This window comes from Perognathus longimembris, chromosome 13 (assembly GCF_023159225.1).
Source record: "Perognathus longimembris pacificus isolate PPM17 chromosome 13, ASM2315922v1, whole genome shotgun sequence".
NCBI lineage: Eukaryota > Metazoa > Chordata > Mammalia > Rodentia > Heteromyidae > Perognathus > Perognathus longimembris.
This window is the reverse complement of record NC_063173.1, coordinates 58,524,318-58,551,261: the sequence shown is the minus strand read 5'-3', so window position 1 is coordinate 58,551,261 and position 26,944 is coordinate 58,524,318. Positions and strand designations below refer to the sequence as shown.

Below are 26,944 nucleotides of genomic sequence, written 5' to 3'. Positions count from 1 at the left end.
AGTGATCCTCCAGATTGCAGCATCCTGAGTGGCTAGGATTACAAGCCTGAGACACAGCCTGTGACTAGTTACAAACCAGGTTCTTGAAACCTTTCAATACTTGACTGAAGGTGACCAATTGGGTTTTTTTTTTTTTTGCCAGTCCTGGGGCTTGGACTCAGGGCCTGAGCACTGTCCCTGGCTTCTTTTTGCTCAAGGCTAGCACTCTGCCACTTGAGCCACAGCTCCACTTCTGGCCTTTTCTGTTTATACGGTGCTGAGGAATCGAACTCAGGGCTTTATGCATGAAGGCAAGCACCCTACAGCTAAGTCATATTCCCAGTACCAACTGGAATTTTGAACAGTAACTTTGTTTTTTGAGAACAGGTCTTGGTGTGTAATTTTGAGATGGGATCTTGGTGTGTATCCCATGCTAGCCTCCAGATCCTTCTGCCTTAGCCTCCCCCCAAAGTGGTATTACAGGCATGAACCACTACACCTGCAAGAGAGTAACATTTCAAAGTCTGCATTTAAAAAGGACTGTTCGGCAGCTGTGTGTGGGATGGACTCTGGGAGGAGGCACTGCAGGCAGGGAGCCTAGTAACACTGTGTCAATGAGCAAATAGAACTCTGCAAGACTAGGCTGGGGCTGAGTCAGCGGGGGCGGAGGAGACAGAACAGATACTAGAGATGCTCAAGAGGCAAATGAAGAGAAGCAAATGTGGGAGAAATCTGGGAGAAAGTCCAGATACCTAGTATGGGAACTGGGTGGATGTTAGGGCTGTCACTGAGATAGGGACTCAGGAAAGCAGCAGACTGGGGACAGCGAGAGTTCTGTCTGGAGGGTGTTCAGCTTTGTGTGCGTGGTGCAGGAAATCAAATCTAAGGGCTCTGCAGATAGTGGACAAGCGCTCTGCCCCTGGCTACAGCCCCGGCCTGTGTTGAGCTTTGGAGGGGCTGATGGCAAGACGACATGGAGAGACTTGGCAGATATGCAGGCTCGCAGACGAGGACTTTCAGGCAGATCTCTGAGGGACATTGTGAGTAGTGGGGCATGAATTAACTCGTGCAGGGGTGAGGAGTGTGGTTAAAACGATGCTCATCTGCGGGTTGGACATAAAAGTAGGGCTACACACACAACTTGCTGAGAGGAGATTTAGGAATGGAGACCACGAAACTGGAAGTGTTGGAGAAAGGTCGAAGTGAGGCGAATAGGAAGGGCTGGGATTCCCCCACCCCGCAAAACCAGCAGCTGCTTCCCGTAGCGCAACATTTCTTTCGCAGGCAGGGATTTCTTCCCGGGCTACTTCCGCTGCACTAGCTCCGCCCCGGAAGTGACCCCTGATTGGCTCCGGGCAAAGGGAGCGGATTCCCGGCGCTCCCGGAAGTGGCTGAGCGTCGGCGCGCCCCGGGCTGGGCCCGTGCTCGCTCAAGCTCCGGGCACCCGGGCACCCGGGCACCGGGGCACGCCGGGCGGGGCCTCGCCATGACCAGCGAGCTGGACATCTTCGTGGGGAACACGACCCTTATCGACGAGGAGGTGTATCGCCTCTGGCTGGATGGTTATTCAGGTCCGGCCGGGCGGAGCGGCTGTTTTGCATGGGAGAAGGGGCGGAGCCAGGCCTTAGCGGGGCAGGTGGCTGGGAGTTAAGGGATGGAGAAAAGGTTGGGGCTGGAATCTCCGGAGGGCCTCAGGGGTCGGCGAGATAGGGCTTGATCCTCGTGCCCGCTCTCCAGTGAACGACGCGGTGGCTCTGCGAGTGCGTTCGGGAATCCTGGAACAGACGGGCGCCACGGCCGGGGTGCTGCAGAGCGACACCATGGACCACTACCGAACCTTTCACATGCTCGAGCGCCTGCTGCACGCACCGCCCAAGCTGCTGCACCAGCTCATCTTCCAGATCCCTCCCTCCCGGCAGGCGCTGCTGATCGAAAGGTGCTCACCCGGTGTGGATGTTGAGATCACTCATCAAGCAGTCTGACCTATGTGCATTTTGCAGGCTGAAACTCAGGCCCGGGGAGGGACGGAACTCCCCCCCAAGAACCCAGCAAGTTGAGAGAAGGGAACAACTCAGGCCCCCTTTTCCCTCCTTTATGAAGGGTCAGTGGTGTCCTCTGCCTCTACAAGGTACTACGCCTTTGACGAAGCCTTTGTTCGGGAGGTCCTGGGCAAGAAGTTATCCAAGGGCACCAAGAAGGACCTGGATGACATCAGCACCAAAACAGGCATCACGCTTAAGAGTTGCCGCCGACAGGTAAGTGCTGTTCTACACATGCATCACATCCTATATAGTTCATTCATTCCCTCCGTTCCTTTGGACACTCCGCTTTTTTATTTATTTATTTATTTTTGCCAGTCCTGGGGCTTGGACTCAGGGCCTGAGCACTGTCCCTGGCTTCTTTTTGCTCAAGGCTAGCACTCTGCCACTTGAGCCACAGCGCCACTTCTGGCTGTTTTCTATATATGTGGTGCTGGGGAATCGAACCCAGGGCTTCATGTATAAGAGGCAAGCATTCTTGCCACTAGGCCATATTCCCAGTCCCACTCCTCGCTTTTTGTCCCTTTCATATGACCAGATCTGACCATGACTTTCCCTTGATTATATACTTTTATTGGCTCCCATTGCCTCCAGGTTAGCTGGTATACTATTAGTCTTCACTTTCAGACTTCCGTGTGATTTACTCTCTGCAGATCAAATCTTTACATTTCTTCAGTCCCAAGCTTGCTTTCGATTATGTTGCTGTTACTTGGAAAGTACTGTTACTGGTTATATCCACCTTTTGAATTACAGGGCAGAGCACTGGATGGTGCCTTCTCCACAGGCCTTTTTGGTAGTTCCAGGGTGTAGAAATCCTTCTGGGCCATTGGTACCTTTCCTTAGTATTCGTCATGAGCTCTCCATGTACAGCTTGGACTTACCTTAGGGGAATCCATTCTTGTTCAAGCTCATGGAGAACCAGAGAGCAAGGCTAGGATGGGGCTGAATTAGTAGTAGAGAATAGTGTTTATTCAGGAACAGATGGCAGAAGCAAACAAATGTCTGTTGAATTGATAACTGCTAGTAACAACTAGTAGTTACTGAAGGAATAACTGGTGCTAAAGAAATAGTTGCCAGGGGTTGGGAATGTGGCTTAGTGGTAGACTGCTTACCTAGCATGCATGAAGCCCCAAGTTTGATTCCTTAGTACCACATAAACAGAAAAAAGCCGAAGTTTGCTGTAGCTCAAGTGGTAGAGTGCTAGCCCTGAGCAAAAAGAAGCTCAGGGACAGTGCCCGGGCCCTGAGTTCAAACCCCAGGAATGACAAGAGAAAAGGAAGGAGCGAGGGAGGAAGGGAGGAAGGAAGGAGAGAGGGAGGGAGGGAGGGAGGGAAGGAAGGAAGGAAGGAAGGAAGGAAGGAAGGAAGGAAGGAAGGAAGGAAGGATTGCCCCCGGAGAGGTAGGTAGGAGAGAGAGTGGTATTGAGTGAGCTGTTTATTGGGGATTACCTTTGACCAGTTCCTCTTCTCCACTAACCTCTCTGCAGTTTGACAACTTTAAGCGAGTCTTCAAAGCGGTGGAGGAAATGCGAGGCTCCTTGGTGGATAACATCCAGCAACACTTCCTCCTCCCTGATCGGTTGGCCAGGTGAGAGGCACATGCCTTCCTTGGTCCCGGAGTCTGGTATACTTCATCTCCTTTCACCTCCTGGCTATTCTGGGGAGATGGTTATCCCACTTCTTTTGGTGGTTAGTGGGAAATAAAAGTCTTAGGGACTTTCCCGCCCAGGCTGGCTTTGAACTGTGATCCTCAGATCTCAGCCTCCTGAGTAGCTAGGATGACAGGCCTGAGCCACTGGCGCCCTGCACGATCTCACTTCTGATCTGTTCTAAGGATCAGGCTGACTTGGGTTCAGATCCTAGCCTGGTTATTTTCCATCTGGGCTCTAAGGAGTTGGCGTTTGTTAGGCACCGAGGAAGTGTGCAGTCATGAGAGCCGGTACTGCTCACTGTGTCTCTTAGGAAACTGGGATGAATGTTGTCTCGGCACTGTTAAAGAGGCCCATAAGAGGTCATTTGTGGGAGGGTCACACAGTGGGGGAAGAAAGAGGCCGGAGCTCAGATGTCCAGCCAAGGTGGCAGGTGGGGGCTGCTTGCCAAGAAGAAAACTGCTTGTAACCTTACAATATGTACTGAGTGAGATTAATGTGAAGACATCATTGTGGGCTTAGTCAGAAGGGATTTCAAGTCCTGAGAGGACCCACACTGTTCCCTATCTGCAGGGACTATGCAGCCATTGTCTTCTTTGCCAACAACCGCTTTGAGACAGGGAAGAAAAAGCTACAGTATCTGAGCTTTGGCGACTTTGCCTTCTGTGCTGAGCTCATGATCCAGAACTGGACCCTTGGAGCCGTCGGTGAGGCCCCCACCGACCCAGGTGCCTGGCTCCCTCCCACCCTCTCAAGGCCTGCCTCCTTACCAGCAATTCTTCTGTAGCCCCCCGAGTCTCGCTATCTTTCCTTCGGGGCTCCACCCAGACCCCCTCTCCTTATATAGTCTAGTTCTCCCCATCCCACCTTGTCTGTAGACCAAGGGCTCCCTCTGTCTGGCCTGGGGCATGTTATTCCATCTGTGAGACACTGTTTCTTCTCTCCTGTGGGGTGCAAGGAGGTGGTGGTTGAGAAAGGCTCTGGTTGTGGTAGATGAGTTTAGCGCTCACCCCATCTTCCTTCATGCAGACTCCCAGGTGGATGACATGGACGTGGACTTAGACAAAGAATTTCTCCAGGACTTGAAGGAACTCAAGGTGCTTGTGGCTGATAAGGACCTTCTGGACTTGCATAAGAGGTGACCTTGGGATTCTGTGGGAACCAAACCTGAAGCGGGGGCAGAGGTGACTGTAGGTATGCCTCTCTTTTTCCCTCAGCCTGGTGTGTACTGCCCTCCGGGGAAAGATTGGTGTCTTCTCTGAGATGGAAACCAACTTTAAGGTCTTTAGCCCTTTCAGCCTCTCCCCTAGGGAACCTTCAGCTTCTTTGTTCCTCTCCTGGGTCGGCCAGCAGATGGCACTGCTGTTCCCTGTTCACTTGTAAACAAAGGGACAGGCTTGATTGAGGGAGGTATATAGATTTGGGGACAGACCTGCCCCTTCCCCGACTCTGTGCTCAGCACCCCAGAACTCCTAGGGTCCTTGCCCCACAGAATCTGTCACGAGGACTGGTGAATGTCGCTGCCAAGCTGACTCACAATAAGGATGTCAGAGACCTGTTTGTGGACCTGGTGGAGAAGGTGAGCTGCCCTGCCTGCTACCCTCTGACCCACACCTGTGCTTGTACTGGGGATGGTAAATGTTCCCTTGGGCCCACAGTTTGTGGAACCCTGCCGTTCTGATCACTGGCCACTGAATGATGTACGGCTCTTCCTGAATCACTATTCAGCATCTGTCCACTCCCTGGATGGATTCCGGTGAGAAACCACAGGCCTCCTGTCCAGCTTGTTCTGGCCCCAACCAGGCAGATTCCTGGGGACTCCCCCCCCACCCATGCATGCACCCTCGGGGATCCCCATATACAACTCTCGGAGTGTAACTCTCTGGGTCTAACCTTTAGAATCTGCATAACTTGGGACACACAGATTAACCTGTCTTTGCCTCAGTTTCCTCATGTAAACTGGGGCAGTAGGTCTAAGAATCATAAGAATTAATCATTTGTGGGTGTAACTAAGAAATGGAGCACTTGCCTAGCATATGCAAGGCACTGAGTTTAATTACCAGCACCACCAAAAAAAAAAAAAAAAAAAGCCAAGTGGCCAAGTGCCAGTGGCTCACGCCTGTCATCCTAGCTACTCAGGAGGCTGAGATCTGAGGATCACAGTTCAATGCCAGCCCAGGTAAGAGTCTGTGAGACTCTTTATCTCCAATTGAGCACTAGAAAAGCCAGGAAGTGGAGCTGTGACTCAAGTGGTAGAGTGCTAGCTATGAGCAACAAAGCTCAGGGACAGCGCCCAGGCTCTGAGTTCAAGCTCCAGGACTGGCACCTAAAAAAAAAAAGAATTTATGAGGATCTAATAAGGTGTGGGAAACATTTGTAGCCCTCTCAGACTCAGGCCTTACACGAGCATCTGTCACTGTTGCCTTTTTCATTACAGGCACCAGGCCCTCTGGGAGCGCTATATGGGCACCCTCTGCGGCTGCCTCCTGCGCCTCTATCATGACTGAGGCCCTCCCTCCATCCTGAATACAGTGATAATAAAGTTGCCATGAGTTTGGAGACCAGTCCTGGTTCCTGGGAAGGAGCCCACAGGGTCGTGGGCAGCGTGGGAGTTGATCCTGAGTGCCGTGGCCTTACAGCGTGAGGATTCGGTATCCATCAGCCCCTCAGGGACAGGGTCAGGTCAGGGTCTGTGCGCTCCTGGCCCGCCCTCTAGATCACGGCTGAATCTACTAAGGAGCCAGGGGTATCAACTTGGTTTATTTAAGCCATAGACAGAAGTTGGGGAAGCCTCATGACGGGGTTGGCGAGGAAGACAGCTGGTATGCAGGAGAGGCCTAGGCGTGGTTGCCCTGCTCAGGGAGGGCAGGAGACCCGCGGCTTCTTGACTGGCCGGTCCACACGGGCTGTTAGTGGGTACTTGGTGATGCCGCAGGCATTGCTCCCCTTGTGGAGACGGAAGTAGCCCTAGGAAGTTGAGGAACGTAAGGGACTTGGGGGCCAGCAGGTGGGATGGGCCTCTGTGCCCCGTCTCCTCCCCGTTGGGTCAGACTCACCTGCTCACCCCAGTTGGCCCCCCAGGAGTTCTTCAGGATCCAGAAGGAGGTGGAGCGGCCGGGGCGACGAGACTGGGTCCATGCGGTCTTTGCCCCCCTCATTTTCTCTGCCTTGCTTTTGCCAAAACCCACCAGCAGGACAGAATGGTCCACAAGTCGAGGGTCACAGTTGGTGCTCGTGGCTTTGATCACGCCCTTCTGGTAGTGCTACAGAGGTGGGGGCAGAGGGGCTAAATCTGGGGTCCCCTTTCTCACATGCCCCCCCCCCCGCCTGCCCTGCTTACCTGTAGTTGGGCCTGGTTGATGGTCACAGTGATCGGACCCCTGGTGGCCAGGTACTGAGCAATTCCTGGAGACAGAGAGAGCTCTTCTGCTCGTGGCACATGGGCATGTGGGTCCCCCCTCCCCCGCCGCTCTGTAGCCCCATGCGCCTCTGTCCTGGCAGCTCTTCCTCACTCCCACCCTCACCCCTCAGGTCCCCACCCGGGCCGCACTTTCTTCGTTGTCCGGCAGCATGATGAAGTCCTGGATCCAGGCCACTTTGCTGTACTTGTTGGTCAAGCACCTGGCCGGTTTGACATGGCCGGTGTACGGGTAGTCCTTCTCACTGGCCAGACCACCTGGCGACAGGAGGACGAGGGAAGAGCCTTGGCTCCTGCCCCCACCCCCCGCCCCACCCCCACCCCGCAGTCGCCCGGTACTCACTGTTGTTGAGGACGGTTATGAACGCATCCCAGACGAAGCCACCCTGGCAGCCATCTCCACAGCGGCCACAGTCGAGCAGCTCTAGGGCGGGAAGGGACAGTGAACGGACCCTGCGGCCGCCCTTCCCTCTTCCCCTCCTCCCCTTCTCCCCAGTGTACCTTGCACAGAGAGTTCCACAGGCTGGCGGGCCCAGATGCCCCACTGGGCCTCAATGTTGGCTGCGGCTGCCATAGCCCAGCAGCACGCGCAGCGCTCCTGGTGGGTGACACAGAGGGTGGGCTGGGTGGGGCACCCAAATCTTCACCCTCTTCCTACCCCTACTAGGTGGGGGGCACGTACCTGGTTCTTGATGGGTGAGATGATGCCAGGCACCTTGCGCCAGTCACACGAATGGGGCACCGGCTCCCCCCACTCTTCAGACCATGCCTTCCTCTCCGTGCCGGGGTCTCCTCCAGCTGCCCTCCGGTTCCCATACTGCTGACCAAACTCCTCCTCTGGGGACAGACAGGATAGAGGTCACCGGTTTGACTGCCTTCCCCCTGCCCCTCAGTTGTGCAGCTTGAACTCGGGGTTCTGGACACTGTCTCTGAGCTCCTTTGCTCAAGGCTAGCTGTCTACCACTTTGAGCCATTTCCAGTTTTCTGAGTGGTTAATTGGAGAACACGAGGCTCATGGGGACTTTTGTGCTAGGCTGGCTTCAAGCTGCGGTCCTTAGATCTCAGCCTCCTGAGTAGCTATGATTATAGGTGTGAGCCACCAGCCCGGTTACTTCCAGCTTTTTGATGGTTAATTGAAGATAAGAGTCTTTCAGCCTTTCTTGCCTGGGCTGGCTTCAAATCAGGATCCTCTGACCTCAGCCTCCTAAGTCGCTAGGATTATAGGCATGAGTCACAGACACCTGGCTACTCCAGTCTTGATAGAGTCTCCCACTCCAGCTAGGCACACCTGCGCTCATTTGCATCCTTACATTGGATGCATCAGGCAGAGACGCTGAGTCCTATAATCTGGCCCCTGAGCTGGCTAGGATGCAGGCCAGCAGGGTTCTTGCCCCTGAACTGGCATTTGGGACAGACATTTAGTGCTTCAAGCGGACAGGCTGTTCTGTTTATCTGCCTGTGTTCCTAGAAAATGGCTTCTCCGTTCATTGCCTATGGGCCAGGGGAGTCGCAGTACCTGTGAGGTCACTGAATGGAGTCACCCCAAACTCAGCTGTGCCCAAGTCCTCCTCTTGTAGCCGCTGAGCCTGGATCAGGTTGTGGGCAAAGATGTCCAGACGGCGAGCATGCTCTGGACCAAAACGGATTTGTCTCAGACTGACTCTCTAGAGGCAGGAAGTGGCCACTGGCTGGGCTTCCGCCCACCCATGCCCACCCAGGTGAGCATTGACTCCTTTTCCGTGGCCTCCACAGTTTCCACTGCAGCCATTGGGCCCAGGAAGTGGTTATCCAGTTACTTAAGTGTTAAGGTGTCCCTAAAAGCAGCAAGGGGGCATCTGCCCCCTCCCCCCCCAGAAGAAACTAGGCCAGGGGTCTGGAGGCAGTGACTCAGAGGGGAAATGGAGTGGGTCCTTAGGGACAAGCTTCCTGTCAGGCCACCACCTTGCCCACCTCCTCTTCACACCTCAGATCACAAGTCTAAAGCTGGAGGGGGGAGGGGAAGGCCCAGGCACGCACAGACCAGCATTCAGTGGAAAGGAGACCTAAGAGAGAAGGGAGGAGCAGAGCCTGGGCTCTCGGAATGGGGGTGACAAGGACTTTCATCATGGGCAGAAAATGGGCATGGGGGCATTGGTGAGTAAACACCTGACTCTTAGATAGCGGTCGCCAGTCCCAGGTTTGTAATCACTTGGAGGTGGCTGAGGAGCCAGAGGCCCCTCTAAGGCTGGGGCAGAAACCTGTCCGCCATCATGAGGTCCTCCAGCTTCAAGACACAGGACATCACTGTGTCCTCCCATGCCCTGGAGACCTGAGCAGGTACAACTCCAGCCCTGCTATCCCGCTGGGTGGGCTGGGCCAAACCTACTCCCCCCCCCCCCCGCCCCCAATCCAGAACCTCCAGTTCTTTTTTTTTTTTTTTAAGTGCCAGCCCTAGGGCTTGAACTCAGGGCCTCGGTGCTGTTCCTGAGCTTTTTCTCCTCAAGGTAGTGTTCTACCGCTGAGCCACAGCTCCACGTCAAGCTTTTTTGGTGATTAAGTGGAGATAAGAGTCTCAGACTTATGTTCTTGTCCAGACAGGCTTTGAACCGCAATCCTCAACTCTCACTCTTCTGAGTCGCTAGAATTACAGGTGCGGGCTGCCAGTACCCTGCTCGAGTTTTTCCATCTTAAATGGGTGTTTGAACTAGGAATAGATGCGCCCCATGGTACCTGTTGGGTTTGAGTAACTCCGGTTGAACTGGATCTGAAACGCCTTGAAGACTTCTTTCAGCTCCAGTGGCTGGGGACCGGGGGCCTGGCACGGAATGGCAGGGAGTGGGGTGAGGGCAGAACTCATGGCTGGGTCTGTCTCAGCCACAACCCTGCAAGGAGTGGCAACTGGGCATGGCCAGCATCTCCCACTTCAGTCGCTCCCTCTGAGAAATGGGTGCTCTCTGGCTGTTTCTGAAGAGGCCTCAGCCATGGCACTGGCAGAGGAGAGGGTGTGAGGAGCAGGTTGGCAACCCTTACCTGAGCTCCTAGGGAGTCCCTGATGCCATGGGCTTGGTCTGTCACCAACAGGACCAGGAGGCAGGAGAGCTGGGCTGTCAGCGCCATGGTGGTGCAGCCTCGAGTGCCAAATGCAGGGGCAGGAAGCGGTGCAGATCAGGTTGGAGGGGGTGGGGCTGAGGAAACCCCCAAGGGACCTCAGGCTCGGGTGGCAGGTGGACCCTAGAGCATGCGCGTAGGCCAGACATCTAGGCCTGCTTGGCTTCTTTCCATCCCCTCCTTGTGTCGTTCAGGAGGCTGGAAGGCAGATCTGAAGACACTGACAATACATGGATGTGATGGGAAACCCAAGGGGTGAAGGCCAAAGACCCTGGTGACCAGGCGGGGATGGAATCATTGCCCTCTTGACGGCTACTCTTGCTCCTGTGAAGCTCAGCCATCTTTCCAGAAGCTTTCCCATCTGGGCGCCAGTAGCCTGTTGCTATTCCAGCTACTCAGGAGGCTGGGATCTGAGGATCTTAGTTCAAAGCCAGCCCAGGCAGGAAAGTCTATGAGACATTTTTTTCCTGGTCCAAGGGCTTGAACTCGGCCTGAGCACTCTCCCTGAGCTTTTGTGCACAGGTCTAGCACTCTACCACTTGACCAGTGGCAGCTCCAGTGCTGGCTTTTTCGGTATTTTTTTTAACCAGTCTTGGGGCTTGAACTCAGGGCCTGAGCACTGTCCCTGGCTTCTTTTTGCTCAAGGCTAGCATTTTACCTCTTAAGCCTCAGCACCACTTCCAGCTTTTTCCGTTTATATGGTGCTGAGGAATCGAACCCAGGGCTGTGTGCATGCTAAGGCAAGCACTCTACCACTATGCCACATTCTCAGCCCCTGTTTTGGTAGTTTGAGTGGAGATATGAGTCTCATGGAGCTCACACCTATAATCCTAGCTACTCAGGAGGCTGAGATCTGAGGATCATGGTTCAAAGCCAGCCCAGGCAGGGAAGTCCATGAGATTTTTTTGTTGTTTTGTTTTGTCGTTGTAGGGCTTGAACTTAGGACCTGAGTGCTGTTCCCTGAGTTGTTTTGCTCAAGGTTAGTGCTCTGGTTTTTGACTGGTTAAACTGGAGATAAGATTCTTTTTTTTTTTTTTTTTTGGAGATAAGATTCTTACAGGGGGATGGGGATATGGCCTAGTGGCAAGAGTGCTGTGTCATATACATGAAGCCCTGGGTTCGATTCCCCAGCACCACATACATAGAAAAAGCCAGAAGTGGTGCTGTGGCTCACGTGGCCTTGAGCAAAAAGAAGCCAGGGACAGTGCTCAGGCCCTTAGTCTAAGGCCCAGGACTGGCAAAAATAAATAAATAAATAAATAAAAGGGCTGGGGATATGGCCTAGTGGCAAGAGTGCTTGCCTTGTATACATGAGGCCCTGGGTTCAATTCCCCAGCACCACATATACAGAAAATGGCCAGAAGTGGTGCTGTGGCTCAAGTGGCAGAGTACTAGCCTTGAGCAAAAAGAAGCCAGGGACAGTGCTCAGGCCCTGAGTCCAAGGCCCAGGACTGGCCAAAAAAAAAAAAAAAAGATTCTTACAGGGACTTTTATGCCAGCTGGCTTCAAACTATATCCTCAGATCTCAGCCTCCTGAGTAGCTAGGATTACAGGCGTGAGCCACTGGCGCCCACCTTGTGAGACTTTTTATCTCCAATTAGTCACAGAAAAAGCTAGAAGTAGCACTTTGGCTCCAGTTGTACAGTGCTAGCCTTGAACAAAAAGAAGGTCAGGGACAGTACCGAAGCCCAGATTTGAGCCCCAGGATGGGCAAAAGAAAAAAAAAAAAAAGTCTTATGGTTCATGGACTTTCCTGCCCGGGCTGGCTTCGAATTGTAATCTTCAGATCTCAGCCTCCTGAGTAGTGTGTTAGCCACTGGCACCTAACTTCTTTGAGACTCTTATCTCTAACCACAAGAAAACCTGCCATGGGGCTATGGGTCAAAGTGGTAGAGTGCTAGCCTTGAGCAAAAAAGCTCAGGGACAGCTTACCAGCAGGAGGAGGAGGGGGAGGGGGAGGGGGAGGGGGAGGGGGAGGAAAGAAAAGCCTCCACGTCTCCTGCCCAGGATGGCTACTGGGGTCACTGAGGCCTTCTGAGGAGGCAGTTTCAACTAGCAAGTACTCCTGGGTCTAAGTGCAAAGTTGGAGGTTCAAATTCAAGTTTGAGTCATCAAGTGTATAAGCATTCCCCTCTGGGCCTCTTTGTTTCATCTCTGTGGCAGCACCAGTTCTCTTTGAAGTTTGAATGACACCACAGCGCACACCCACCAGCCGGGCTAGCTGTTCACGTGGTAGCTTCTTAACACTGATAGAGGACAAAGTCAGAGTCTTGGAGATAGTGGGATTTGAATGCTGCCCTTCACACGCTGGCCGTGCCTAAGACAAATCTTTCAGCCACCCTTATCTGTGAAAGGGAGTGCTAACAGCATCCCATCTTCCCACCCGTGGCTTATTAGGCTTGGATGAAATCCTTGCCACTGCCTGGAATGGTTAAATCTTGATAATCAGGTGAGGTTTTTTTTTTTGGTTTTGTTGTTAGTGGTAGGGCTTTAATGGTAGGGGAAGGTCTGGGTGCTGTCCCTTAGCTTTTCCACTCAAGGCTAGTGCTCCTCTACCTCTTGAGCCTCAACTCCACTTCTGGCTTTTTTGTGTGTGCATGTGTTTAATTAGGAGATCAGAGCCTTACAGAGTTTCCTGTCCAGGCTGGTTTCAAACTGCAATCCTCTGATCTCAGCCTCGCAAGTAGCTAGAATTACAGAGGTGAGCCATCAGCTCCTGGATAGGTCGGACTTCTTTTACTTAGTGCTTTGTTTTCAGTCTTCACCCATGTCACAGCAGTTATCAGCATTTCAGTGCTTTTTTGGTGGCCGAATAAAATGGATAGACTAAAACTTACTTGTCAGAGGATGGACATTAGCTTGTCTCTACATTTTTGGCTTTTATAACTAGGGCTGCTACCGGTACAGCATGCAGATATCTTGGCTTGTACACATTTTCAGTTTTCCCCAGAGGTAGGTCATGCTGGGTCATGTAACATTTTGAGAAATGACCAGAACCTTTTCCAAAGCAGTGCCGCCGCCTTGTATTCCCAGTGTAAGAGGAACAGTGTAGAGTTTATTTCCAGTGCTGGCGGCTTCCCTAGTGCTGGGATGGCAGGCGTGTGCCACCATCTCCAGGCGTCTCTTTCGGTTTGGATGATGATTTTTAACCTTGTCCCAGTGGTTGGGGCGCTGGGCAGTGGGAAGGACATGCGCAGTCAGTAGTTTTCCTTGAACCCCACGGCTTCACACCTTGGCCCCCACCTGCCCCCTGCCCCCCTCTCCGCCCAGCCCCTCCTCAGTGCCACCTTGGCTGAAGCGATGGCAGGGACCAGCAAGCGTAGGGAAGGGATGGGCAGGGCAAGGGAGGGCCGCCTTATTCCCGCTCGCAGCCCGTCCTGTGCGGGGGATCCCTGGACACGCAGCCTTTTCCCGTCTGGCCCGCCCTGAGACGTGGGCCCGGCGAGGCCCGCCCCTTCCTGGGGGCCCGGCTCCGCCCCGGGGCCTCTGCTCCGGGCCTGTGCCCCGCTGGGGGCGGAGGCGGAAGCCGGGTGGGGAGGGGACGCGGGCGAGGAGAGGGTGGGGAGGCGCTGGCGCGGTGCCAGGGCGCCCTGCTCCCCGGAGTCCGGGCTTGCCAGCCTTCCTTAGGGACTTCCATTCATTTGGGGCCAAAGGGGAGCCGCTGCCCCCGCCCCCAAGCAGTGGCAAGTTGGAGCGCCGCCGGCGTGGGGGCGCGCGCCGGCGCGGAGGGAGGGCCCCCGGGCGGGCGGACCGGGGCAGGGGGTGGGAGGTGGACGGCTCCACGCCGAGGGGCGTCTCCTGCCTGGGCCCCAGGGAGGGGCCCCAACGCCCTCGGGACCACCTGGGAGCCCAGAGTAGGATCCTAGAGCGTTTGGAGCCCCCAGAACTAAGTGTGCGTTTGGGTGCCTGGAACCTCGTGGGATGGGAGTGCCCAATCGGAGTCCGGGTCTTCGCGGGACCAAGGTGTGGGCACCCAGGATGCAGTTCTAGGGGTGCAGGTTAGGGAGGGTGTGGGTGCACAGGATATTTCGATGAGGGTAGGGACCCCCCCCCTCCCCCAGGTGAGCCCGGGCACCAGGCATCGAGGTCGAGACCGAGGGCGGGGGGTGGGGGGGCCCTGGCTGGACTGCTCCGGGGAGGGCAGCGCCGCGGGGGACCGGGTGGGGGCCTGCGGCCGGCCGGGGGGCGGAGAAGCGGGGGTCGGGGTCCCTCCCCCTGGCGCAGGCTCAGGAATCCGCGGAAGGGCGGGCGCTCCGCCGGGGGTGGGCCGGCCGGCCGGGCGGGCGGGCGGGGGGCGCTTCCTGGGGCCGCGCGTCCAGGGAGCTGCGCTGTCCGCCCGTCCGTCCGCCCGTCCGCCCGCTGCCCGCAGGCGCTGCCGGAGTCCACCGAGCCGCTGGGCGCCGCGGGCCCGAGTGAGTGGCCGTCCGCGTTCCGAGTCCGCGCGGCGCAGGACCGAGAGGCCTGCGCCCCGCGGCTCGCCATGCTGGGCACCGGGCAGGGGCGGGGTGGGCCGGGGACCCGGGCCTGCGAGAGAGGAGTCAGCCCCCAGCCACGGAAGACTCGGGTGCCCAGCTCAGCCCTGAGCGGGAGGCGCCTGGAGCGGGGGCTCCGGCGGCTTGGCAGAGGCCCCTGACCCCCGCCCACCACCCCCTAGCCCCAGGATGCTCCCTTTCGCCTCCTGCCTCCCCGGCTCTCTACTGCTCTGGACGCTGCTGCTGCTGCTCGTGGGGGCAGCGTCTCCCCAGGAGTCCGAGGAGCCAGACAGCTATACGGTGGGCACCGTGGGACCGCGGCCCGGAATGGGCGGGCAGAGAGATGTCGGGGCTGGGGTGGCAGCTGCGGGGACCCATTCTCCCCTTCCTGGTTGGTGGGTCTGCCGGAGACCATTGTTTGGGTCGGCCTGGAGGGTGGCAGGGCGCAGGCCCTGTGGCTGCTGGCTGGTTGGAGGAGACTGGAATGAGCCCTGGCCACCATGGGTTCCCTTCCAGGAATGCACGGATGGCTACGAGTGGGACCCAGAGAGCCAGCACTGCCGGGGTGAGTGTACCCGGAGGAACCACCACCCCAGGAGCCTGGCTGGGGTTCAGGTTACCCCACCTCCAAGAACTGTAGCCAGAGCCCAATAGCCTGCCCTCTGCCCAGCTCTGCTGGGCCCAGGCCAGCTCCTGTTCTCTGAGGGCTCAATTAGAAGTGGGTCTTTCTCCAAGAAACCTGGGAGACCCTGTATCTATTCTCTCCCAGTAGGCAAGAGGGCGACTGGGCACTACCCAGGAGAGCCAGGGTGCATACAACTCTCTGAACCACACTCCTAGCCCAGCCTTTTATCCTGTAACCTAGGGGGGGCAGTTCCTCAGGGGAGGGTCAGAGGCCTGCCCATCATTCTTAGGCTGAGCCAGAGCCAGGGCTTTGAGGTGGGGTTGAAACCCACGTTGAGGCAGAAGAAGGGGGACAAATAGGGGACAGGGGCCCCACCTGCAGCCCTGACAGGTCCTCTGCAAGCAGGCATCCTTACCCAGCTTAGGCCGAGCCAGACTCCTGCCTCTCACGACCTCCAGGGCCAGCCCAGATGACTGGCTGTGCCCAGCAGGCCCCTCTCTGCAGATGTCAACGAGTGCCTGACCATTCCTGAGGCCTGCAAGGGCGAGATGAAATGCATCAACCATTATGGGGGCTACTTGTGCCTGCCCCGCTCGGCTGCCGTCATCAACGACCTACATGGCGAGGGACCCCCCCCACCGGTGCCTCCTGCAGAACACCCCAACCCCTGTCCACCAGGATATGAGCCGGACGAACAGGAGACCTGCGTGGGTGAGCGCCAGCCTCTCTGCTACCCAGCCTTCCAGACCTCTCGCCAGACATCCTCTCCTGGTCCTCCTCCCCCTTGCTTAAAGGCCCCTGGGCTCTTCAGGGAGGCACCCCCATTCTTATTCAGATCGGGGACTCTCCTGACTCCCATGAAGACATGCAGGAGCTCTACCCCACAGCTGCTGCCTCTGCCTGCTTTCTGATCCACATTCCACCCCTGGGAGCCATGGGGCCTAAGAAGGGAAGGTCCTGGTGTCCGCGACATTGGGGGCTAGGTGGGAAGAGCCTTGTTTCCTGTGCTCCCGTGATACGGGGTGTCAGGGTTAGGGGTCCCCTTGGAGGCGCCCAGGCCGTTGGGTGGTTGTTTGTGCTGTGTTCACGCCAGTCACCCACGCGCCCATATGTGAACGTCAGATGTCTAGTGTGTGTCACCTCCCAAACTAGTGGCACGTGGGACTGTGGTAAGAGCCGAATGATGTCTTCCACAGATGTGGATGAGTGTGCCCAGGCCTTGCACGACTGTCGTCCCAGCCAGGACTGCCATAACTTACCTGGCTCCTACCAGTGTACCTGCCCGGATGGCTACCGCAAGATTGGGCCGGAGTGTGTGGGTGAGTCCAGCGAGCGCTGTCTTTGTTCTGGGCCCTAGCCTGGCTCTTCTCATTCTAGCACCTGACCCCTCTTGCTTCCTACTCCCAGGATCACCTCCGTCCTTGTCCCCTGCGCCCCATGTCATCAGTCACAGGACTGGATGTGGGCAGGGCGCATGTCAAGGCTGGCCGGGCTCTGGCCCAGTCCAGCTCCTCAGGCAAAGCCAAGACCATGGGTGCCGAGGCCTCGAGCTCCAGCCGACCCACACCCTGCCTGCCTTCTCCCCTCTGCCCGCCTCTCCACTTCCCTCACAGACGTAGACGAGTGCCGCTACCGCTACTGCCAGCACCGCTGCGTGAACCTGCCCGGCTCCTTCCGCTGCCAGTGCGAGCCGGGCTTCCAGCTGGGGCCCAACAACCGCTCTTGCGTGGGTGAGGCTGGGCTGGGCCAGGCTCCGGGGTCCTGGGAAAGGTGTGAGACGAGGGACCCCCCCTTTCCTGACATCAGCCTAAGCGGAGGGGGAGGGGGCGGGGGCTGTGGACTGCCCCATTGCTTTCACCCCTCCACAACCGTTCCTGGCACCTTCAGATGTGAATGAGTGTGAGATGGGGGCCCCGTGTGAGCAGCGTTGCTTCAACTCCTATGGGACCTTCTTGTGTCGCTGTCACCAGGGCTACGAGCTGCATCGGGATGGCTTCTCCTGCAGTGGTGAGTCCAAATCCCGCAATCCTTCCGGGCCTTGCGGTACGCCATGCCACACAGTCGTGTTTGACCCTTCCATGTCCCCTTCTCCTTGCCCCTATGCCACCATGCCCTCCATTCTGTGCTGGCCGCAGGGCGATCCAGGGCTGGTGGGCAGCTCAGGAGCAGCTCGCCTCCTCCTGAAGCCCGCTGGTGACGTGAGGATGTGGGTGCCATTCTCCCTAGGAGTCAGGCTGAGCGGCATTTGAATCCCGCACTAGGGCAAGATATTCGTCTCTCTGAGCTTGTTTCTTCTCCAAAATGGGTTGGTTGAGGGATGAACGGGGGCAGTGATAACAGACCGGCTTCGTCACGTCTCCAGCAGCTGAAGTTTGAGAGAACTTTGTTAAGAACTTACTCGGTGCCAGGCACCTGCTCTGCACACTTGGTCTTTATGTCAGGATAAGGATATCATTTTGTTGTCCTTTCTCTGTCTGCAAACAAGACGTTAACATTCCCATTTAGGTTTGTTGGGAGAATTGTAAAAAACAAACAAACCATAAAGTCCTGGGTGAACCGAGTTTAGCCTTCGATTGAGAAGAAGTTAAGTGAGAAGGGCCACAGCTCAATTTCAGACTTTTCTCTCCATGTCACTTCATGTGTCCTTTTTCTTTTTTTTTTTGGGGGGGGGGAGTCGGTTGTGGGGCTTGAACTCAGGGTGTGGGTGCTGTCCCTGAGCTTTTTTGTGCTCAAGGCTAGCACCCTACCACTTGATCCACAGTGCTACTTCTGGCCTTTTCTGTTTATGTGGTACTGAGGAATTGAACCCAGGGCTTCATGCATGCAAGGCAAGCACTCTTACCACTAAGCCACATTCCCAGCATATGTGTGTGTGTGTGTGTGTGTGTGTGTGTGTATGTTTAATCTTCTTTCAGTCCTGGGGAACATGGAGGTCTATATGGTACGGTAGAAGGTCTGGGCATAGCTTTCTTATTTATTCACATACTTGTTTTTATAGTACTGGGGATTGAACTCTGGGTCTAATACTAAATGCTAATGTGGTACACAGAATACCGTGTCACTAAACCCAGGAACCCTACAAACCTTTTGGGTTTTGGGTGTGTGTGCTGGTATTGTTTTAACTCAGGGCCTGGGCACTGTCCCCAGCCCCCTACCCCTTGAGTCACAGTTTCCTTTCCAGCTTTTTGCTGGTTAATTGGAGGTAAGAGTCTCATGGACTTTCCTGCCTGGGGTGGCTTTGAACCATGATGTTCAGATCTCAGCCTCCTGAGTAGCTAGGATTGCAGATGTGCCTGGCCCCTCTACTGCCCTCCTGAGCTTTGCAGGGCTCCTCTTGACCCTTCTCTCTCCCCATATCCAGGACTCTTGTCCCTAATTGAGCCCCCGGGGCTCAGTGGTGAGGGCTGCCCTCAGCCCAGTGTCCTCCTCCCCACCCTCCCTCAGATACCGACGAGTGCAGCTACTCCAGCTACCTCTGCCAGTACCGCTGTGTCAACGAGCCAGGCCGCTTCTCCTGCCACTGCCCACAGGGCTATCAGCTGATGGCCACACGGCTTTGCCAAGGTACAGAGGGCTGGGTGGGGCGGGCAAGGGTCGAGGGGCCCATGTCCCTGATTCCAGCCCCTCTACCCTGGTACAGACATCGATGAATGTGAATCAGGTGGGCATCAGTGCTCTGAGGCCCAAACCTGCATCAACTTCCATGGGGGCTACCGTTGCGTGGACACCAACCGTTGTGTGGAGCCCTACATCCAGGTGTCAGACAAGTGAGTCTGGGGTGACAGGCTCCTGTGGAAACAGTTCCCAGAAGGCATTACAGGCTGGCTGGTACACCTGAGGGCTGGTGGGAGTTGTAGTCTTACACTGGGAGTAGGTGGGCCCTCCTGGGATTCCCCAGAGGATCTTTGGTGAATGGGCTAGAGCCTCACTGTTCTCTCCCATCCTGGGGCCTCCAGTCGCTGCCTCTGCCCGGCCTCCAACCCCCTGTGTCGAGAGCAGCCTTCCTCCATTGTGCACCGCTACATGAGCATCACCTCGGAGCGCAGCGTGCCCGCCGATGTGTTCCAGATACAGGCGATTTCTGTCTACCCCGGGGCCTACAATGCCTTTCAGATCCGCGCAGGAAACTCTCAGGGGGACTTCTACATTAGGGTAAGGCCTTCTCTGGCTCACCGCTCCCCCCCCGCCCCCAGCATGCATGTGTAATCTCAGACATGATTCTAGGAGCGTTGAGTGGGAGACCAGGCAGGCTGGCTATTTCCCACCCCAGGAGGCAGGACTGGTGTGTGCAATGGGACATTCCCGGGGTTCAAGAATCTAGGACAGCTCTGACAGTCAGTTAGTTGATCATTGGGATCTGAGCCGCACGTATGGGCCTCCCCTACCTGGCCTTGGTTTTCTTCACCCACAAAACAAGGAGTGGCGGAGTGGCGTTGAGATTTGTGCAGGAGTTGGACTGGGTCCAGTTCTGCTGGGGAGCTAGCTGTGGCCGGCACGGGTGCAGGCGTGGCTCCGGGCGTGGGGGAGGGCCTCACACCCCCGGGTCCATGCTGTAGGTAGCCCTAAGAGGCGTTTGGCGCCAGAGCTTGCTTTTCCTTTGGGAGCTGAACGCTTCCGGGCTGACAGCGTAGCTTAGTGATACATGTGCTTAGACTCTACCAAGAGGCCCAGGGTCTGATCTCCAGCAACAAAAGCTCTGAAAGGCAGTCTAGCCTGCTCCAATGAAGCAAAGGCTCCATCATTCCAACACTGGCCTTGAATCATCAGTTAATCTTTTTTTTTTTTGGCCAGTCCTGGGGCTTGGACTCAGGGCCTGAGCACTGTCCCTAGCTTCTTTTTGCTCCAGGCTAGCACTCTGCCACTTGAGCCACAGCGCCACTTCTGGCCATTTTCTGTATATGTGGTGCTGGGGAATTGAACCCAGGGCCTCGTGTATACGAGGCAGGCACTCTTGCCACTAGGCCATATCCCCAGCCCCTCATCAGTTAATCTTGATGACAAAAGAAGCAGCTAGAAGGGGTAGGGAGAGAACCAGGGAGCATACTTTGGGGGGCAGAGCCTCAGCCCAGTAGGAGACGCCTGGGTGACAGCAGCCTGGCCAGGGCTGTCCGCAGGGCAGGGGAAGGGACCCTGGGGGAGGATCCTGCCTGGCGCAAAGGCTGACACCCTGACACCCTCCATGTCCTGCCACCCACTGTGCCCTGCAGCAAATCAACAACGTCAGCGCCATGCTGGTCCTCGCCCGGCCAGTGACAGGCCCCCGGGAGTACGTGCTGGACCTGGAGATGGTCACCATGAACTCCCTCATGAGCTACCGGGCCAGTTCCGTACTGAGACTCACCATCTTCGTGGGGGCCTACACCTTCTGAGGAGGGGGACCCTTAGTGAGGGGCCATGCGCCCCCTGTAGCTGAGGAGCCTGGGGCTCAGCGATGGCCGGGTTCTGCTAAAAGGCAAAATGTTGTGAAGGATAGAAAGGCAATAAAGGGAGCAAGAAGGAGTCCTGGTGGCTGAGGTGGGCGGGCAACCTCAGGCCGGGGAGGGGGCTGGGCTTGGGAGAAGCGGGCTAAGCCCACCCGAAGCGGGCTCTGTGTTTAGGCTGAGGGGCTCCACTGGGGCGGGCCTGGGGGTTCAAGGAAGGAGGTAATGAAATGTACAGATCCCAGGCCCCGTCCCACACCCGGCTGGGCTGCTGTGTAGGGGGCTGAGAAACCTTGCCCAAGACATTGCCACGAGGCCCAGAGTCAGGGTCCTAGCTCTGCCTCTAACTAGATACTTGTTGTTTAAGCCCTGCTAGCTCCCTGGGCCTGTTTCGCAATCTATAAAACGAGGTGATGACTGTGAGTGCTTTCCCAGCTCCTCTTTTCCAAGCTATACAACTTCTTATCAAAGGAACTTTTGTGGGACCAGGGACCATCTAATTACATAAAGTAGATTCAAAGCTACAATGCCCACTGACTCTATCTCTCTCTGACATGGAAATCCCAGATCCTCCTGCCTCAGCCTCCCAAGTGCTGTTATTATGGGCATGTGTCACACGTGGACAGGAGCTGGTTTGTAAAGGCCCCGGGCAGGGCTGTAACTGTAACTGGAGAGTGCGGCGTAGGAGGCACAATGCTCCAGGTTCCTCAGCACTGCAAAAAAAAAAAAAAGTGTAGCAACACAGGCTCTGCTTAGTCTCGCTCCTAAGTTCCTGCACATCGTGTGACGTTCTGGGGGCTCGGCATCTCCATCACACACGAGGCTGCGGACGCTTAAAGGATTTTATTGTAGGCCTAAAGGTCTCAGTCGGAGGGCCGGTGAGGCTGGGTGGAGGAGGACGAGGGGAATGGGTCTCTCTCGTGGCCTACGTGGCTATCTCGTGGCTCAGGTCAGGGGGCTGTAGCTACAGTAGAGCTGGGACAACGTCCTGCTCAGAGCAGGTCCTAAGTTCCTGCAGGAAAACAAAGGCAGGAGAGGGTTGGCCTGGGGCCTGGGCTGCCTCCCCCCAGGTGAAGTCTTGCCCTCACCTCTGTAGACGCCCACACTTGATGGTGCTCAGTAGCAGCTCCTGCTCCTTGGGGGTGGCGCAGGCGTCGTAGGCGGCCAGGAGGCTGTGGGTGGGGTGCACAGGGCTATCTGTGCCAGCAGCACCGTGGAAGCTTAAGCTAAACAGGGCAGCCTAGGGTGGTAGGTTCCAGACACTGCCCATGTCACCGAGCCTGGCGTTGGAGGCCCTGCTCATCGTACCTGCCCCCCCACTTTCTGGGGTTGGAACCAGGAAAGCGTCCCAGCGCTCCCCATCTCAGTGGCCTGGCCCCTTCCGCCAGGACGCCACCTTCTGGCACCAAGCATGGGACTCTGGCTTCCCCCCACTCCATCAACATGGTCTCCTCAGGGGTGCTGGTGAGGGTGAACTCCGTGTGCAGCGTGTACCTGGCGGGAGTGCTGTATCGCTCCAGGAGTGCAGCTGCCTTCTCTCCACTCAGCCCTCGAACCTGCATCAGCTGCCGGGCAAACACTTCCCGCACCGACTGGGCCTGGGGTTAGGGAGGCCTGGGTCAGGAACGGGCCGGGCCCAGGCCACCTAAGCAGGGTCCAGGCCAGGGCGGTACCTTGTTCTTGATGGCTCCTGCGTTGAAGTCTCCGAAGGTGAGGAGTGAGCACAGTGGGTTTGGGGAGGGCCTTTCCCCTGGCTGGGGCTCCCCGGGGGTCCCCCAGGGGCGGCTGTGCAGGGTGTGGCCCTAAGGGAAGAGGGGACTTAGGCCCAGCCGGGCTCTCGGGAGCAACCCCCAACTTGTCCTTCCCAGTCCTGGGTCCCCCCAGGCAATCTGAACAATGGGGATCCCACCCCCATGGCCCGCCTTGGCCGAGCCAGGCCCACTGCCCAGCAGGAGCCCCTCGTCACCTGGTAGAGGCGCTCCAGGGCCCGGGTCAGCAGGGCCAGGTAGGCGGCTGACTCCTTAATGTCGGCAGTGCGCTTCACAAAGAAGCCGTCGATGACCTGTGGAAGCGGAGTGCGGGTAGGGAGGCGGCTCCCGAGCCCCGTGCCGCGGCTCCCGCCAGCCTGGTCCTGCCCTCACCTGGGTGTTGGTGACCGCCTGCAGCAGCGTGCTCTCAGGAAGGCTGAGGTTATGGACGGAGCCATGGTCCTCCACCAGATACACCCGGCGCCCTAGGCCGCAGCGCTTCAAGCGGAACTGGGGAGGTGGAGAGGGGAATGGGGGGGGGGGGTCAGGCCCAGATGCCCATGTGACTAGGCTGCTCAGCGTACCCTGCATTCAGGCTTGCAAGGCTGTCTATGGCCTCCGGCCTTAGAATAATGAGGTGTAGCCTCTGCTTTTCCACTACTGGAGGCCCTGGCCTTATCTGTGCTGAGTACCAAGGGGGTCTTTTTTCTTCTTTGGTGCCAGTCCTGGGGCTTGAACTCCGGGCCTGAATACTGTCCCTCAGCTTTTTTGCTTAAGGCTAGTACTCTACCTCTTTTTTTTTTTTGGCCAGTCCTGGGCCTTGGACTCAGGGCCTGAGCACTGTCCCTGGCTTCTTCCCGCTCAAGGCTAGCACTCTGCCACTTGAGCCACAGCGCCCCTTCTGGCCGTTTTCTGTATATGTGGTGCTGGGGAATCGAACCTAGGGCCTCGTGTATCCGAGGTAGGCACTCTTGCCACTAGGCTATATCCCAGTACTCTACCTCTTGAACCACACTGCCACTCTGGCTTTTTGGTGATTCTTTAGAAATAAGCGTCGCAAGGACTTTCCTGAAGGGGAGGGCAGGGGCTTGGCTTTGAACCAGGATCCTCAGGGCTCAGCCTCCTGAGTAGCTAGGATGACAGATATGAGCCGCCAGCAGCCACCCTTGGGGTCTTTAGGAGGCTCCTTAGCTCAAAGGAGGCCAGGGAGGCTCTGCCTGGAGGAACCTTCTCGGCAGTGCCCTTTGCCTTGTCTGGGCTGAAGGGCCTGGGGCAGGCAGTGCGTGGCGAGGCACCTTCTGCTCCCGGAAGCGGCCGTCCACAATGCTGCTGCACAGGTCATCGAGCCGCTTGCGCTCCACAATGTGGTCCAGGACCAACTCCCCAGGTCTTGCTGCCGAGAAGCCAAAATGCGACACCCCCCGTCACCAGGCCCGGTCTCTGACTCTTGCCCATCCATAGCCCCCCTTTTTTGGGCCAATACTAGGGTTTGAACTCGGTACCTGGGCTCTGTCCCTTAGCTTTTTGCTCAGGGCTGGCGCTCTACCACTTGAAGGATAGCTCCTTGTCTGGCTTTTTGCTAGCTAACTGGAGATAAGGGTCTTAGTCTTTCCTACCCAGGCTGGCTTGGCCCTTCCATCAGATCACAGGTTTTATCTCGGGTTCTGGGTGTGAGCCACGGGCACTTGGCCCAGCCATGGCCTTTTACCTGGATCTCTGGGCTCCGTCTCCTGCGCCACCCACACGAAGTCCCCCACATGCAGCTTGCGCACCGTGTGGGCCACGCGGAGCCGGTGGAGCTCTCGGAGTAGTTCTGGCCGGTGTCCTGCCCTGAGAGTACAGGGAAGGAGGCCAAGGTCAAGGTGGTCTAGCAGTGACCCCCTCCCCCCAGCATCCACTCATGGGTTTCACCGTCCCCCCGCCCTTACCCTCGAGTCTCGCCGGTGTCTACACACAACAGCACTCTGTACTCTCCAGGCCTCAGCTCCAGCAGCGGCTGCCGGCCTCCTTCACTGGTGCCACTGCGAGGAAGTGGGGCTGAGCTTCATGAAGCCAGGGGTGCCCCGCCACGCACAACCCCGAGCCCCAGCCCACGGAGTTGAGGGTGTGCTTCTGGCTTTGTTTGTAGGACCCCTCTTGCCCCGGTTTCCCCCCTTCCTCCTCACCGCTCAGCCAAGGCTGCTCCTGGTGGCACCGCTGGCTCCTCCCCAGGAGGCTCCTTCGGCTCGGCGCCCACATTCGGCAAGCTTGAGCTTTCTGACTCGGCCAACTTCTGAGCCAGCTCCAGGCCCTCCGGGGTCAGGGAGAACCTGGGAGGGGGAGGAGACACACAGCTCGCTCTCCTGCCGCCCCTCGTGACGTGGACTTCACCCCCCCTGGCCACCCTGCCCAAGTCCGGCGGCTTCTCTCTTCCGCCCTGTCCTCTTGCCTCAGCCCGGCTTCCTCAGGACCCTCCTTAGCGTCACTCCTGAAGTCTGTGATGCGTGTGCCTCAGTCTCCTTCCTGTGCGGCGATCCTCCTGTTTATACCTCCCACATGGTTGGGAATCACAAGCGCTCACTACAGGTGGGGCTTTGTTAACTTTTTACCTGCCCTGGCCTCAAACTATGATCTCCTAGTCTCTGCCTCAGAGTAGCTGGGATTACAGGTGCGTGCCACTGAGCCTGTCCTTCTCTAAGCAGACTTAAAAACACGCCAATAAGAGCATTTCCCCACCAGAGGCTGCCGGCTTCTCTAACAAGGGAGCTCCCTCTGCTGTTTTAGTAGCTGGTAGCCTATGTTTTCCCACAGTACGGGCTCCTGAGATAGGCTAGACCTCCCCCACCTCAGCAGTACCACGGAGAGAAACTCTAAGAATGCTGTGCATGCTCCCCGGTTCCTGCCGCTGGCCCCTACCTGGCTGGCCGGTGTGTCCGGAGGACCAAGTTCCGGTGGAGGAGTCCACGAAGGGCAGGCCAGGGTTGAGTATTCCCAGAGGCTACCTGTGAATAGGGAGTGAAACAATGCCCCTAGTACCCAGGGCTCCCACGTCCCCCCGCCACGAGCCACACGTGGGCCGGGCCTCGTGCCACTCTCCACCACCATGAAGGAAAGACTAGTGGGTGCTACCTGTCCATGCCAACTTGGTTGCTCACCTTGGGGGCCTTCTGGCCACACCTCTGCAGCAGCTCCTCCTTGGTCAGGAAACAGTGGCCATCAGGATTCTGAAATCATGGTAGAAGAGTTAGGGGCTGTTCTTTGTCCTCCCTGAATAGCTGTGATTCACTTTAGCCTTGCCAGCACCAGGTGCTTCTTGGAGCCTTTACCTCTGCTCATTGCCTCATCCCTGGTGTGGCCAGCCAACTTACCAGGTGCTCCTGGTAGAGCTGCAGCAGAATAGCTCGCGCTCCGGAGTGCCGAGCTGGCCAGTAGCGGCCAGAGCCTCCTGCTTGGGGTTGGGCAGAAACCTGAAAGGGACAGAAAGGATCTGAACATGAACATCAATGATGGTCAGTCAAGTGTCGGCCCTGTCCCGGCAAGGCCTGCCTTTTCCACAGGCCCGTGCAGTCTGTGGATGAGACAGTGGCCAGTTGTAGGGCAGAGACAAAGGGTGGAGGTTTGTGCCTGGTCCAGCCTCAGTTCTACCACCAGTGCAAGACAAGAACACACAGTAACGACTCCTTCTCTATCAATATCCCCATTTACAGACGGAGACACTAAAGTCTCAAAGAGGGCGATTCATTGCTGAAGCTCTCAAACCAAGTCCTACTCTCAACGTCCCCAATCCCCCCCCGTCTCCTTTGCCCCCTCCTCACTGGCACGTCAGACTCCTGGACTTTGGCAGGTGAGCCTTCCATGGCTGCACTCTCCTCTCCGGACGGGGGGCCGGGGGCAGGGTCACCTACAAGGAGAAGATAAACCCCGAGTCTCGCGGATCGTGCAGCGGGCAGTCTGCAAGGTGCCCAAAGCGGGCACACCACCCGCTCCGGCCCCGGCGCTCACCGCCCGACGCCCGGTGCCGCTGCAGCCGCTCGTCCAGCTTCCGGCAGAGCCCGTCTCCGAAGTGCCGGAGGATCTTGGCTTCCTTCCCGCTGCGCAGAGGCAGCGGGTACCGCCGGAGCGAGCGCAGCGCCTGGCGGGGCAGGGGTGAGGGGGTCGGTCGGGGGTCCGGGCTCGGCGGCGCCCAGCGCCCCCGGCGCGCCGGCTCGGGACTCACCTTCTCGAAGACGAAGCGCGTGCGGCGCCCTCCGCGGGCCGCCTCGTCCCGCCACTCGGTCAGCCACCGCACGAAGAGCGGGTTGGGACAGGCGGGCAGGGGGCGCTTGCGGCCCAGGCGCACGGGCGCCGCCATGAGCCCCGGGGGAGGGGGGCGGGGCGGGAGAGGGGGCGGGCCCTCCGCGGTCACGTGGCCGCGAGGCTCGCTTCCGGCGCCTTCCCAACCCCAGCTCCTCACTCGGGCGGGTGGAGCGGGGCCGGGTCGCCACCACCTTCGCCCTCGCTCCCCGAGGCCCCACCCGCCCGCCAGGTCC

The 26,944-nt window shown here is 57.4% G+C and overlaps 4 protein-coding genes across 9 annotated transcripts; 2 read left to right on the top strand and 2 right to left on the bottom strand.

The window, feature by feature from the left end:
- Positions 1–1,367: 1,367 nt before the first annotated feature.
- Positions 1,368–6,225, top strand: LOC125361633 (FGF1 intracellular binding protein). Of its 2 annotated transcripts, none has more exons than XM_048360204.1 (10): positions 1,368–1,550; positions 1,717–1,915; positions 2,108–2,234; positions 3,505–3,605; positions 4,240–4,373; positions 4,696–4,804; positions 4,884–4,947; positions 5,159–5,245; positions 5,325–5,422; positions 6,104–6,225. In XM_048360204.1, exons 1-10 carry the CDS (start codon positions 1,466–1,468, stop codon positions 6,171–6,173), a joined length of 1,074 nt encoding a protein of 357 aa, XP_048216161.1. In that variant the 5' UTR covers positions 1,368–1,465; the 3' UTR covers positions 6,174–6,225. The 2 variants fall into 2 exon arrangements, with proteins under 2 accessions (XP_048216161.1, XP_048216160.1); XM_048360203.1 differs by having other exon boundaries at positions 4,240–4,394.
- Positions 6,226–6,406: 181 nt separating this feature from the next.
- Positions 6,407–10,270, bottom strand: Ctsw (cathepsin W). 2 transcript variants are annotated; one of them, XM_048360202.1, is made up of 10 exons: positions 10,094–10,270; positions 9,794–9,878; positions 8,601–8,714; positions 7,767–7,921; positions 7,586–7,682; positions 7,428–7,508; positions 7,217–7,342; positions 7,007–7,071; positions 6,723–6,929; positions 6,407–6,633 (listed from the first exon to the last, which is right to left on the bottom strand). In XM_048360202.1, the coding sequence occupies exons 1-10, from the start codon at positions 10,178–10,180 to the stop codon at positions 6,523–6,525; spliced, it is 1,128 nt and encodes a 375-aa protein (XP_048216159.1). In that variant the 5' UTR covers positions 10,181–10,270; the 3' UTR covers positions 6,407–6,522. The 2 variants fall into 2 exon arrangements, with proteins under 2 accessions (XP_048216159.1, XP_048216158.1); XM_048360201.1 differs by having other exon boundaries at positions 6,407–6,929.
- Positions 8,701–21,212, top strand: Efemp2 (EGF containing fibulin extracellular matrix protein 2). 4 transcript variants are annotated; one of them, XM_048360199.1, is made up of 11 exons: positions 14,028–14,134; positions 14,826–14,943; positions 15,160–15,208; positions 15,773–15,979; positions 16,465–16,587; positions 16,882–16,998; positions 17,156–17,275; positions 18,713–18,832; positions 18,909–19,035; positions 19,225–19,420; positions 20,476–21,212. In XM_048360199.1, exons 2-11 carry the CDS (start codon positions 14,833–14,835, stop codon positions 20,635–20,637), a joined length of 1,332 nt encoding a protein of 443 aa, XP_048216156.1. In that variant the 5' UTR covers positions 14,028–14,134; positions 14,826–14,832; the 3' UTR covers positions 20,638–21,212. The 4 variants fall into 4 exon arrangements, with proteins under 4 accessions (XP_048216154.1, XP_048216156.1, XP_048216153.1 ...); XM_048360196.1 differs by having other exon boundaries at positions 14,041–14,063; XM_048360200.1 differs by lacking the exon at positions 14,028–14,134 and adding an exon at positions 14,447–14,583.
- A 302-nt stretch (positions 21,213–21,514) lies between these two features.
- On the bottom strand, positions 21,515–26,772 carry Mus81 (MUS81 structure-specific endonuclease subunit). The gene is made up of 16 exons (XM_048360795.1): positions 26,632–26,772; positions 26,418–26,547; positions 26,231–26,316; positions 25,784–25,882; positions 25,571–25,639; positions 25,332–25,417; positions 24,602–24,745; positions 24,365–24,457; positions 24,145–24,266; positions 23,732–23,829; positions 22,830–22,946; positions 22,655–22,750; positions 22,362–22,490; positions 22,183–22,286; positions 21,777–21,860; positions 21,515–21,700 (listed from the first exon to the last, which is right to left on the bottom strand). The coding sequence occupies exons 1-16, from the start codon at positions 26,764–26,766 to the stop codon at positions 21,634–21,636; spliced, it is 1,659 nt and encodes a 552-aa protein (XP_048216752.1). The 5' UTR covers positions 26,767–26,772; the 3' UTR covers positions 21,515–21,633.
- Between the last annotated feature and the right edge of the window lie 172 nt (positions 26,773–26,944).

Coding starts and splice junctions, on each gene's coding strand:
- Efemp2 (XM_048360199.1), top strand. CDS start 14,833: ATGCTCCCTTTCGCCTCCTGCCTCCCCGGCTCTCTACTGCTCTGGACG. Junction 15,209..15,772: donor AGAGAGCCAGCACTGCCGGG/GTGAGTGTACCC, acceptor CCCTCTCTGCAG/ATGTCAACGAGTGCCTGACC. Junction 19,421..20,475: donor AGGGGGACTTCTACATTAGG/GTAAGGCCTTCT, acceptor TGTGCCCTGCAG/CAAATCAACAACGTCAGCGC.
- Mus81 (XM_048360795.1), bottom strand. CDS start 26,766: ATGGCGGCGCCCGTGCGCCTGGGCCGCAAGCGCCCCCTGCCCGCCTGT. Junction 26,548..26,631: donor CGCGCTTCGTCTTCGAGAAG/GTGAGTCCCGAG, acceptor CTGCCCCGCCAG/GCGCTGCGCTCGCTCCGGCG. Junction 21,701..21,776: donor AAGTGTGGGCGTCTACAGAG/GTGAGGGCAAGA, acceptor GTTTTCCTGCAG/GAACTTAGGACCTGCTCTGA.
- LOC125361633 (XM_048360203.1), top strand. CDS start 1,466: ATGACCAGCGAGCTGGACATCTTCGTGGGGAACACGACCCTTATCGAC. Junction 2,235..3,504: donor TTAAGAGTTGCCGCCGACAG/GTAAGTGCTGTT, acceptor ACCTCTCTGCAG/TTTGACAACTTTAAGCGAGT. Junction 4,805..4,883: donor CTTCTGGACTTGCATAAGAG/GTGACCTTGGGA, acceptor TTTTTCCCTCAG/CCTGGTGTGTACTGCCCTCC.
- Ctsw (XM_048360201.1), bottom strand. CDS start 10,180: ATGGCGCTGACAGCCCAGCTCTCCTGCCTCCTGGTCCTGTTGGTGACA. Junction 7,922..8,600: donor TCCATTCAGTGACCTCACAG/GTACTGCGACTC, acceptor GTCTGTCCCCAG/AGGAGGAGTTTGGTCAGCAG. Junction 6,930..7,006: donor TCAACCAGGCCCAACTACAG/GTAAGCAGGGCA, acceptor CCACCTCTGTAG/CACTACCAGAAGGGCGTGAT.